Source organism: Gallinula chloropus (genome assembly GCF_964237585.1).
Source record: "Gallinula chloropus genome assembly, chromosome: 5".
NCBI classification, from domain to species: Eukaryota; Metazoa; Chordata; class Aves; order Gruiformes; family Rallidae; genus Gallinula; species Gallinula chloropus.
In genome coordinates this window covers 59,947,165-59,960,334 of record NC_140090.1, presented here as the reverse complement: position 1 = coordinate 59,960,334, position 13,170 = coordinate 59,947,165, and the positions used below count along the sequence as shown (strand labels likewise).

At 41.2% G+C, this 13,170-nt stretch overlaps 1 protein-coding gene across 1 annotated transcript in view; it reads right to left on the bottom strand.

The window, feature by feature from the left end:
• The window catches only part of USP54 (ubiquitin specific peptidase 54), a 50,104-nt gene that overhangs the window by 2,935 nt on the left and 33,999 nt on the right, over positions 1-13,170 (bottom strand). Inside the window, exons 15-20 of the mRNA XM_084265402.1 lie at positions 12,379-12,552; positions 9,403-9,522; positions 8,056-8,248; positions 4,383-5,839; positions 1,947-2,065; positions 827-967 (exon numbers count right to left, since the gene is read on the bottom strand). Coding sequence (XP_084121528.1) covers positions 827-967; positions 1,947-2,065; positions 4,383-5,839; positions 8,056-8,248; positions 9,403-9,522; positions 12,379-12,552 — 2,204 coding nt within the window. The remainder of the gene's footprint in view (positions 1-826; positions 968-1,946; positions 2,066-4,382; positions 5,840-8,055; positions 8,249-9,402; positions 9,523-12,378; positions 12,553-13,170) is intronic.

Genomic DNA, 13,170 nt, shown 5'->3' with positions numbered 1-13,170 from the left:
TGTGAATAAAACATTCAGCAGAGGGGGTGTGGGACAGCATGAGGTTTTTAACGGCTTCACCCAGCACCTCCAGGTATGTATTAAAACCATCAACTAAAGCACACTGAGGAGAAAACATTCAGAAGTTGACATATTCTTAGATTACAGTACACAGAAGGAAAAACAGAATCAGACCAACTTGTCTACATAACTGATTTTGCAACCATGGCTCTTCCACACTTACTATGCAGCTAGTTTCAAATCAAAAAATTTAAGCAGAATTGACAAAAATTTCAATCCAAGTCAGATCTTCACATTATATCTGGCTATGTTGCTGAACACCAACAATAATCTGTTACCCAAAAAACCCCAAACCCAACAATCTCCCTATTTCTAGTTACTTCCTTTATGTAACTATCTTGAATGGTCTCCCCTTTATGCTTACTTTTACTCTGTGAAAACACCACATGGTTGAATCTTTCACAGCTAGTGGTGTCTGTTTAAAATCACAGGTATATTGGAAGCTTTCTTGCAAATACTTTAGGTCAACTGGAAAAAAAAAAGATTATAATGGATGTCTTCGTATACTGCTAAGTATTAGCTCACATGCTTACCAGTTACAACAGGCACTGCAAGGACTCCTGAAGAAGATAGCTTTCTTAAATGAAAATAATAAATCATTCTTCTTCCAGAAAGAGAACAAAAATTCACAAAGACAAACTTTCAACACGACTTGCTATTCAAGTGTCTGCTGTCTTGTTCGTTAACTACTAAATGCAGAGAGAGAAAGGAACAACCCTACACGCATATGATGGCTCTCTGGAAAGCTGCACAGCATTCTACTTACAAAGCTGTGAGAAGAGACCAAGGTCTCTTCTCTGTTTGAGATGACTGTCCCACTGAGACTGCGAGCAATGCGACGGAAATTCTCTGCACTGTACATTTCCTCTTCTTCTGGTTCCCTGCTATGTTCTCTGGTATACGTGACCTGCAGACAGTATCACACATTTCAGGAAAGACTCTCTATTTTGTATAATTATAGGGAAGAGATCAATATAAATCTATACTTCAATGAAACTCCATAACCTTTTCTTTTTTGAAAAAAGTAATGCACGCACTACCTTGAAAACTTAAAGCAAATCGATCTGGAGATTAAAAACAGTATTCCTTAAATCCTTTCTGTCTTTAGTAAATATACACTGATTCATTTGTCTAAGTGAGATTCATTCTTTTATAATTCTCTAAAGCCACAATGAAGTCTCTATTGAGATGAATCTACCTGAAGGACTGACTGCTGCTACAGGCATCACCATCCCTGTAGGGATAATCATGGCTGCAATGGACAGACAACCTATAATAAAGTACCACAGCCTTTTTGAAACTGAAAAAAAAAATAATCTAGGATTATCTGATGAGTGCTGGAAGCTTGTTTATCTTATATTAGCACGCAAAACGTTTATTCCTTTAGTTTTCCTCTATTCTATACAGGCAAGACCCTCAAGATCCCTATAATGAGTATGGATGTAGTATATGTATATATACTCTGAGGTCACAAACTACCAACTGTGGTAGATACAAATCATCTGCTTCCTTTCAAAATATGTGTTGACATGGTTAAAAAGAGAGGTCTGCATCCCTGCAAATGATGATATCAAGTAGAAGTTATCCTAAGTTGTGATGCAAGTCAGTTCATGTCATGCTCAAAGAGACTAGATGTTAATGTTTCCAGGCATACATTCCTCAGGACAGAATTTAGAAAATTTACGTGCAAACTGCACATAGCATGAGTCACTAATTGTTTAGCTAATTGATCTTGAGCTAGACCACACTTGAAATTCTCTCTAACACTAGTATCAGTGACCCCAGTACTGTTTTCATTTTATACTCCACTTCACCTACTATAAATTCTTTCCCTTGCACAGGCCAAGCCCTTCTCTCTCTAGGACATCTTAAGTAAAAAATGTTACCTTGGAGACAGAAGAGACAGTGGATCCACACAGACTGCGCTCGATCTCTGCTGTTGGGGTTTTCGAGAGACCCATGCCAGCCACAGCATGCAGCTTCCTCGTGGTCAGGTTCGCAGAGACTGGGAATCAAAATGCTCTGGTTAAATTCAACACCTGAATGCACATTGTGGTACATTTCTGACTATCTTACATCTGATTCTAGCAAAGACAGACTGACTATACACACAGGAGAAGTCACCAAATATCCTCTGATCATTAATACATAAGCTAAATCCCAGCATTTTGAGGGGAGACAGTTTATCAGCATACTCATGCCTGCTTCACTTGCCTATTTGCAGGCTGCTGTGGAGCACTACACACTGATACTTGATACAGAGGTGAGATAGTTGAAAGGACCAAAAGGGACAAGAAATCACCTACCAGGAACAAGTTACCTGAAGTTAACTTGGGATAAACAAGACTCATTAGCTTTATGTTCCCCACACATTCACCTGCTTGTTCCCACCCAATGACAGTTCGTCAGCCATCTATTGTGCTGGTTAAATATTATTTTTAGCTAGGTTTGCTACAGTTACTTGATTTCAGTGCCATCCCCACAAATCTTCATAGTCCTACAATTTCTAATGGAATAGACTGGCAGAACAACAGCCTAAAGAAAACGGTCACAGGGAATATCTCTATAAAAGAAGAAAGTTGATGTGCTGGTAGCGACACATTTTCTGCACTGAGGCGACATTTGGAGGATCAGGTATTTGTTTTATTCTCTGTTGTAAAGCTCCAGTAATGAAACAGAGGCATCTTCACCGTGATTCTGAATGGAAAGGTCTGATAAAACCAGCTGATATGGGGCAGAAAGCTTAAGCTGCATTTGCAAATGAGTAACTAATCCAAGCTAGAAGTGAGAAAGAGCTGTCCTAGACCCACTGAGGTGATTTTTCACCCAGTTCACCACAGTAGATGCACACATTCAAACTTTTTGGTTTTATACAGAATTTGCAGAACTTGAGAAGAAACATCTGAAAGTCACAGCAAACCAGAAGTAAAGATCTCAAACACAAGATAAATAGATACTCACTTTACAAGAGTATCTGTATCTCACATCCTCCATATGTAGTGGGAAAACAGGCAAGAAAAGTGTCAGCCTAAGAAACAGGGCACTTCATGACAGAACTCTGAAGTTCCAGCTAACACTAAAGCAATTGGGTTGTATCCTGTTAGATTTCCAGAAAGAACTTCCAAAAATCAGTGTGATATGTAGGAACACATAAGACCTTGTGATTCAAGACCATGCAAGAGAGTGTCGGCAAGGTTTGAGGTCAGATCTTGCTGAACTCTGAAAGAAAACCAAAGGACACACGGGAAACGGCCACCTTTGGATGTGTCGTCTGGTCTGCCAGTGGAGAGCAAGATGAGAATTTCCTAGAAAACTCAAGCTGACAAACAAAAACCCGCTCGAGGGTTTACTGCAGTATTAACTCTGGTCACAGCCAGGCTTGATTTGTCAGGAATGATGGAGAGTCCACTTCCATGGGTGCAGGCAGGGGAAAACCTCTCTGGTGTACGTATCGAAACATTTATCACATACACGGTTCTCTCTTTGGCACCCACCGAGTTTCAGGCTGCTTCGTATTTGACCAGAAAATTCATAGCTCTAATGCTATGACATGGATCAAAGAAATTTGCTTCAGCTGCACTATGCAGAGAATCAGTGCTGCCCTATCTCAGGCAGCAGATTAGATCAGCTTAAGTGGAACCAGACTGCTGTCATCAGACTCTAATTGAATGTCTCCAGCAACAGCTGGATGTTCTCAACAACAGCAACAGAACCTCTTCCTTTGCTTTTGGCACCAAATAATTCACAAGGTCTCAAAGATCTTAGTGCAGATCATGTGCCCTCAGTGCTGCTTTCACAAGTAATTCTCAAGAACTTAAAAGCAGTAGTCCTTAGCAAACAAAAGTTCAACTCTCATAGATCTGGCAACACTTTTAAAGTAAGTTACTCCCACATTCAGGTAGAGGCTAAATTCTCAAATACAACACAATCAGTTAAAATTCACAAGTGTGGAGAACATTAACTTCAGGCATAGAAACAATTCTACAGATTCCAGCAGCGATCTAAGACACTCAAATGGCAAAATTCAGCAGCCTGACCTAAGCAGCTAGCTCCCTCTTTCAAAACAGGACCAGTTTGTTCCTATGTTACTCTCTAACAGATGCTGCTCTCTGTTTGCCAAGATCAACAGCTACTCCACAGCCTCCCCAGGCAGTGCTACCACACTGCTGCTCTACCTATGTAGTCAGAATGTTTTCAGAGTCCGCAGCCGGAATCTTGCCGCATCTGTGCGCAAATTTAACTAAATTGACTGGAAAACATACCTTCCCCTATATTGGAGTACATAGCAGGTCAACCAAGAAAAACAGCTGCATCATTCTTACCTGATTGGTCAAATGGATACCTAGCACTGTCCTGTCTTCCCAAGAAAGGCCTAGCGGCCTGAGATGCCTGCAGACTAGTCTGATAGAGGGCTTCCAGTTCTGAGAGCTCCTGTTCTGTGTCTTGATTCCACTGTGGATGCAGATGTACTGGGATCCTGCTCAAGTCATCTCCAACTGCTCTCTGATCAGAAAGGGGTGGACTCCTCCCAGGTACAGGAAGCCATTCAGTATTCTTATTAGCCTTCTGAGAACTGTAATACCTAGTAACATTATCCACCCAACGGTCCACAGGCATAGAGGCAACCATGCTACTAGTAGCTCCATCATCCACCTCTTTCATTCCTCCATCATGACAGTGCCTTTCCAGGTAGGGTGCAGGGTCTGCTACATTCTGTCCACCTCTTCTACACAGCTCTTCACTGTGAGAACAAATACTCTTAGAAGCAACATGTTGGGCACTAAAACCCTCCAAAGAAACTACCCCATCCCTAATATCCACAGTTGAATGTAATTTTTCAGAAGACTGTTTTTTGTTCTCTTGGTTTTGATGAATTAGCTGTCTGCAACCAGAAGATGAAGGGTTGATGAAAGATTTGTGTGTTAACTTTGGAGACTTCTCATCCTGACACACTGCAGCAATCCAGCCTTTTTCATGAGTACCTTTTCTCTGGGAGACTGCATGCATTTTCTGAAACTGCTCTGCCAAGGAGCGAACATGTCCCTTTGTACTAAAAGCCTCAGATCTGCAACCTCCTGCTGTGCCATATTCATCTTGTGAGGGCAATAAAATCTCATGGCTGTTTGCTCTGGAGTACTTATTTGTGTTCTGCAAGGGATCCAAGGAGCACTGTCGGGTAGGGGATGAAGTTGCAGGGGTCACTGCATGACAGCCCCCTACGTGATCAATGCTGGGCCGCACTGGAGAGCTTGCAAGTTTGGAACAAGGACTGTGTTGGCTGTCCTTTTCGGGAGATGCTGCTTGCGGTGGATGTGGACAGGGAAACAGTGTAGGCAAAGACCCAGAGTTTACTGTGTTAGCCTTGGATTTGTACTGAGGTGTGAGAATAGGCATGATGTTATGGACCTCTTCTAACTTGCTGCTACTGCAGCATTCCCTATAGTCTTTTGGCCCTGTGGCTGTGGTGTCTGCAAATTCCACACTACGGTGGGCATCACTCTCAGTTCTTGCAGATCTCTCTGCCAACCCTTGCCTATAGGGAAAAGAGGGAACTTGGTCATGAAAATCAGCAGAAGCAGACTGGAAGTTTGGAGAGATCCTGTTGGATGGATTGCTTTCGGAAGGGGGCAAGGAGGAAGACTCTGGATATAATGATGAGTGCAATTCATGGCAGGAAGCAGGTGGGTGGAAGAAAGAACTGGACCCAAATTCCACTTCTTTGTTGGGTTCCAGTGGTAACTCCTGGCTCAGCAGTACTTGGAGCGGGCCAGTCTGTTCACTAAAACACACAGAAGGGTAAATGATTAGCAGTAGTCATTGCTTACGTTTATCCCTAGGGTGCACAACTCGCACGAGGTGACATATACCTCAACACTCTTTTCTCTGCTGTTTTCTGATGAAGCCTTTGCATTAATTCACTAGACACATACATGTTGGTTCTTTGCTTCTAATCCTGAACTCCTACTATAACTGATCTACTGAATCCATATCATATTTTTAGGAGTATTTTGTTACAGTTAGGTTCTATGTAAAGCATTCATTTACAGCACCCTAGTCACTTTAACCAGCAGACTGAGCTCGTGGGTAGGGACAACTGTAAAAATAAAAAAATAGCATTTATATAAAACAAAACAACCAACATTAGCATCTTAGATATTTTTGAAAATACTTTGGACATGTTTGTGACCTAAACATGAACTGACAGTATTTCAGTAAGGTCCCCTCTCTCCAGGCAGCTTCATGAAGAATGACTTGGAAAAAGGTTGAAATCTCTCTCATATCATAATTTTAATCTGATCTTTGAGATACTTCTCTTAACACATGTGTTAGATATTTACCTTGAATTTTATTTTTTTAAAATAGTTTGTATTCTAAGGACACTTCTATTCTTTTATGTACCAATGCAAGGCAGTTACATCCTTTGGTCATAGATGTCCTTGGCATTTTTCTGCATTTAGTTAGCATTTTAATATGCAGATAGAAAAAAACAGTACCAAGTCCACCTGCCTATGAGAAAAACAACAGGCTACAGAGAACTTAAGGAAACTGCAACATCATTGCTTTATTTCCCTCTTGAGGTGCATTGAATGAAAGTTATTATGAAGACCTAGTTGCTGTGTGAACAGAATGACCTTGTCTGTGAGTAATGGCAAACTTTGCACTCTCTACAATATTATTTATGTGAAAGCAAGAGTACAGAACTCTGGCCATGAATAGATTTCTTTTCATTTGCTGCCATATTAACATTTGGTTAGATATAGCTTTTTGCAAAAGTAATGTTCTTTTCACAGAGCGGCAGTGAGCAAGTTCAGCATTAACAAAATTAGTTTAGGAAATCCCTTTCTTTCATTTTCTTAGAATCTGCCAAAATGCATAATTGGGGCTCTGTATTTCTCCTGTAAAAGAGGATATAACGGACCCCTGATTGACAAAGAGATCACCCCTCATTACATATAATTCAGCTACTGCAGGAAAAGAAAAGAACATCATGAACTACAGCCTGGATGGTGTGAAAATTAACTGAGTTTTAGTGTATAGCTGTATGTGGTATTTTTTAAAATGAAAAAAAAGTAAAGAAAAAGGATTCTCATCTAGATATTTCATCTAAACTTCTAATAATGGAACATGTAAGCAAGGAGAGAGGGAAGAAAAGTAAGTTCAAGAAACAGCCTAGAAATTCGATAGGGATGGTCTAGTACTAGGAGGGAATGGCATGGGAAGAAAGAAGGATTAAGCTGCATGCTAAAGAGGGTAGGAAGAAAGGATCAGTTACAGCAGAGTTAATTATGCTAAAGTCAGTATGAAAGAAAGAATCATGAAGAGACACTGAAGAGGCTGCTAAGCCAGGCTACAGGATGCCGGGATGCACAGAAAGAAAATGAAGAATGATATAGCATCAGGGAAAGTAGTCAAGGTGACAGGATCAGGATCTGGGTCCAAGAGTTGTACCAGTGCACTACTATTGAAGTGAACTAGAAAGAAAAGATCAGTGTACTTGACAGTCTTCAAATTACTGAGCACTAGAACAAGCTGGTTGCTGTTCCCAACATAGAAGCAGTAACAGCAAGATTTTTCCTGTAGGACACACTTTTACTGAGTCCCAAAACTGTTTCTGATTGTAAGTAGTTGCACATTTAATCTGAACCACCCCCCTTTTTAGCCAGTTTATCGTCTCTTGTATTCTTCCCGTTGGTGCATAAAATATCAATGCTGCCAGCCACTGACTGCTACAATTCTCTGTCACAGACCAATTTTAAACACATGCACATTGAACTATTCTATAAAGACAGGGGGTGGGGGGAAGAAAAGGAGGATACTTGACCATCTTACAAAAGGATTTAGCCTAAAGTAGTAAAGAATACGGAGTAACACTGTAGGATTTGGACTATCCAGGGGAATGAGTATATAGATAAAGATAGTTTGCTATTTCTTTCCAGACTGCACTGCTCACAGATGCAGCTCAGATCCGGGTCTAGGTGATAGACTTGGGACTACCTTGTAGACTGGGCCACGGTGCCGCCCTGTGGTGGGTGGCAGGTTGGCGGCGGCAGCGGCTGCGATGGCTGTTGGTGCTGCATACGATCCTGGAGGCTCCGGGCTTTTCGGATACTGATTTGCAGCTTCTTATCGACTAGGGCTCTGCTGTGAGTGCTAGCGCTGGCATCATGCATGGCAAGTCTTAGTTTAGCTAAAATGCAAAAGAAAACATAGCAGAAAACAAACAGAAAAAAGGAATAAAATTGAAAGAAAAAAAGAAAAAGAAAAGATGCAGCAAAAACATAAAACATGGACCATGCAAATACTGCCACAAAAGAATTCACAAGGATGCTACTGTTTCCATTAATGCACATTCAGCTTAGCAAGGTGTCCAAACATTAATTGAAACTAAACCAAAATAAAGTAAAGAAAAAAAATTATCTATGTTTTAGCCCAACTTCTCACCCCCTTCACAGTGGCTCTTTCCAACCCTACCACATTGGTGCATTCTGTCATCTACCCTCACTCCCTCCGTATCCTCCACACCTGGGACTCCCTTTATGTGAGGGAACACCCAGCTGGGATTTGAGGTTCAGCATATACCTTGTTGGAATGGAAGCTAAGAGGACTCTCACACAGCTAGATGCTGTGTCCCTTACCCCGCAGTCTGTCAGAGCCAACTGCTAAATGCAAATGCACAGGAGCTACCCACTCTGCCTGCAGCCATTCTATACAGACAGAGAGGAGCATGGAGTGAGACAGCCAGCCAGTCATAATGGAGAAAAGACCAAAATTAAAATGAAATCACATAGCACACATTCTCAAAGGTCACAATGCATTTAAGCCTTTCTATGTCCTAATGCTTTTTCTTCTTCATGAAAGTCAGGTACAGCATAGCTCAGTTCTGTTAATCCAGAGGTCTCCAGAGTGAGCTACTGTTTCCTTCCTATTGCTACACCCTCCACAAGAAACAGGGGAGTTTAATACCCTTTGTAATTTGGTCTGCAGATTGGGAAAAATAATTGAGGACCAAGTGGCAGGGGGAGTTACCTACCAGGTGCTTGCTGAAATACAACATTTTGCACCAAAGAGGGCACATCGGCACCCCAGTACTGTTACTGCCACAACGCTGGAGAGAACAAAAATGGATGCAAACATGAACAACACAGATGGAGAGGAACAGGACTAGAACTCGAAAGGGGAATGCTGGGAAATAAGATTCTGTCTCCCTGCACGTTCCTACAGACCGTCTGTATCCCCTTATTTCTACCTGGCCATTTAACATGATTTGATGTTTCAGACATTTTTCTACAATATTAGTAAACTGTCAAAAGCGCAATAGCTCAGGCAGTTAGAGTTACTTACATATAGCTTCGTTACAGAGAGCCAAAGCTGCAGCACAATCTCCCTTCTGCTCTTGATTCAGCGACTCTTCAAAGATTGAGTCTGCCTCCTGCATCGACTTCTCAAAGCCATCACTCCTCCCTGCAACGGGCAGCACCCTTCATTTGGGTTTTGTTCAGTGCAGAACCCTCACTTACCCTCATCCCACTTGTGATTGCCAAGTTCTTCCATAGATGGAGTCTTGCAGAGGCTGTGCGTATCCCAGACCGCATCACCTAACCTCGCCTACGTGGCAGCTCAGCTTGGACACCCTGATGCTTGACATTCACAGAGTAAAACAATACGAAACGGGTTTTTTTTCTACAAAATGCATTTACTTGAAAGAGTTGTACTGGCTGATTAGATTACTTTCAACAGTCTAAATCAGTCCAAAAGATGGTCTGGATGTATGGAGTTGTTTCAGATGACTTCTGTCAATTAGGAATTCATCTAAATTTAGAATTAAATCTGACACAAAAGTATCAATAAAAGAAATCTAGCAGATCAGGGCTTTCATTGTATGCTATCTTAAGTTCCCTGCCAAAAATCATCTGTCTCTTTGGCCATCCAATTACTTCCACACAAAACAACCCAAAATGAAACAACTGAGATGTCTGGGGAACAAAACTCAGGCTGAAGGATATGCCTGAACAAAATAATTCTACAACTGCGTGTTCAGTGCATACACCCAGTGACTGAGACATACAGATATGAAAACCTTGTCTTGCAGCTTTAGGAGATAAAACACAAGCGTAAAGAAGCCAAGAAAAAAGGGACAACTGTCAAGAGTTTTTTGCAGCAATTTAGAGAAGTGTTGGCTAAGGGAAGGATAAATCATCCTTGGACACAAGAGAAAGATGAAACACCATGTTCTGGCATCAGCACTCCCAGTCCATCATTTCCTCCAGAGAGGAGGAAATGCCCAAACAATCTGGTGTCACAAGTTATGGACTGAAATGTACACATTCAAAGGAGGCTGGGGAAAACACAACATAAAATCTGACATTTCATTTTGATAGGGGTGGGGTTTTTTTAATGGAATGTCTTTGTCATTGTGGTCGAGAACATGGTCAAGTATCTTTATCAACCAACAGTAAATTATGTTCCTAAGGAACCTGCTTTGGCGGGGGGGTTGGACTCGATGATCCCTGGAGGTACCTTCCAACCCCTACGATTCTGTGTCTGCTTTCTCAACTTGTGCAGCATATGCTACAGCCTGGTCTGCTCCCCAGCAGCACCGTGCACAGATACAAACACAAACTCTTTTATACCAGAAACCCAAAGAACTCATTAAAAGTACTGCAGAGAGAAGTGAGAGTTGTTAGAGCAGTGAGTTAATCAAGCAGCACATTCAGTTTCAAAATCAAGGCTACTTGATTTTTGTAATCAAGGCCAGTACACTAAAGTTAGCTTTCTTTGCATGAATTTAGCATTTTACTTGAGGGAAAATGAGTCAAGTGTTCCGCAATTCTTTGTACAAGCAAGCCTTCCAGCCAGTCAGGCAGCCTGTTAATGTTAAGCTATTAGGTCTTTGGGGTGGGGAAAGGCTTAAAAGGTATAAACAGAAGCTTCCTCTGGTCTTAAGTCAATGCATGGAAATTCCTTAAATGTTGTACTGTTTGTGATTAAGCATTATTCTAGTTTACTTTCTTTTGAGCAAGCAATTTTTGTTTCTACCAACTAATACAAGAGATCAAAGTGCAGTGCTATCTTGGAGAACATGCTCTTTTCTTTCAGGCTGGAGAAGCAGAGAAGACAACATTCTCTTACTCAACAAGAGAGGTTTACTTTTCAATTTTTATGTTACAAAAGTAAACACTACCCCTAGTAATAATTAAAAAAAAAAAAGTCCATTAATCTGGCACATCAGAATTTTTCACCAGGTCACAGCAGGACTGTAAAGTATAACCACAGCTCACTGACAGTCAGCAAAAAATATAAAAACATTCTCCGTGTCAGACATTCTCCTCAAGATCAGATTTTTCAGCTGCCATTGGTAAAGTGACAGCTTGGCAATTGGAATAGTTGGAATGGCTACAGAGCACTGGTTGTACTGTGCCCAGAGCTGGCAATGCCATGGGGTGTCCCTCTCCTTCCTCTCTGTCCTGTAGCAGCAAACGACATGCTTTCATGTCTTGACTCTTGACTGTGTCAGTGCACTTCATCCCACCTTCTGACTCCCCTTACTGGCTGACAGAGATTGCGGGCTAAAACAAAGTTACTACATGTGAATCTTGTCATCAAGTTCCTTCTGCTGCAGCTCCATCCTTCTAATTACACCTTTTCTGCTGCCATTCCCTGTCAGAAACATGAGGAGTCATGGAAAAGACAATCTAACTTAGTATTTGGTTGACTTGCTGCTTCCAGTTCTTTTTCCTTGGAAAAGATATGCAAGCTAAACCCAGCTCAGATTTTCAATATTAAATCCAGCTTAAGCCTGCCACAGTACCTGCTCATACCTCTGTGCCGTGGCCGCACAGCAGGACAGGGAGAAAAGGCCATAAAATACACGGGAAGGATCAAGCAGCACTGCTTAGGGCAGTGATGCTACCAGAAACAGAACAATGGCACAAATGGGCAAGCTGTGCTGTGGGTGGACCTGAGGCACCTGAAAGGAACAAACAGCCCTGCTCATTGCAAGATATTGGCTGAAGCCTTTTAGCTAAATCTAGGTATCAATACTAGCAGTGTTTTTTATCACCACATAAAATTTTAAAGGGCAAATATACTAAGAACACCTCTGCATTACTTGGTTGTTTTCTTCTGAGAAGGCATTTAGTCAAAATACCAAACACCTTTTTTGGTTTTGCATTCTACAGGTCTAAAACAGATGGTCTTTCACTAACTGAAGTAGAAAATTGTAATGGAGGGAGAGAAAGAAACACACACGATAGGAAATAAGGTTCAAAAAACTTCAGCATTACAATCTTGCAAAGCATACTGCATTCAAAAAGTTACCCTGATTCTGTAGTTCATCTAGATCCATGAACCTGCTGGGGCGGGGATTAAAGCCCATTGCTGCCTCCATTTCCTTCTCTCTTTTTCTGCGTAGCTCTTGCTCACGCGCTCTTCTTGCCACCTCCTCTTGCAGTTCGTCCAGTTCGCTCTTTAAAGGGACAAACATCTCCCCACCTTCCAAAAAAACAAAACCAACAACCCAAAACCCAACAACAACCACAAAGAAATATGTTTTTATAGTGAAATCTTTTAAACTGTCCCTTAAAAGACAAAGAAATATTAGTGGAGAATACAATTAACATTAGAAAGTAACAGACTGACCAAGCAAAGACAGCAGAATTTCAGACCACAATTTTTGCTTTGTTAAATTTTGCTTTAAAATCCTACCCAAGTAATTTGATTTCCAGTTGCTTTCTCTGTGTCAGTGATTGGCAGAAATGCTGCAGTATTGCTTCAAGCTCCTCTGCAACACAACCCATCATTCCCTGGATTCACTGACCCAAGAAATAGCAAATGGAACAGAGAGAATCACTGGAAGAGATAACCCTAAGCTTACACTGAAATCTTGAGGCTTCTTAGCGTGCTTATCATTTATAAATTCTACGTCAAATTAACCACATCATTAGCTTTAGTAAATAAAATGGATTCTAACTGAGATGTTTGTCAACTAACTGCATAAGTAATGAAAATGGGAGGAAAATAAAGCATATCAATATCCTAGTCAACATAGCAGAGATCAGTTGGTCATCATTCTCACTTCAAGTATGACCTGTATTCAAAAAGTGTCTCCTA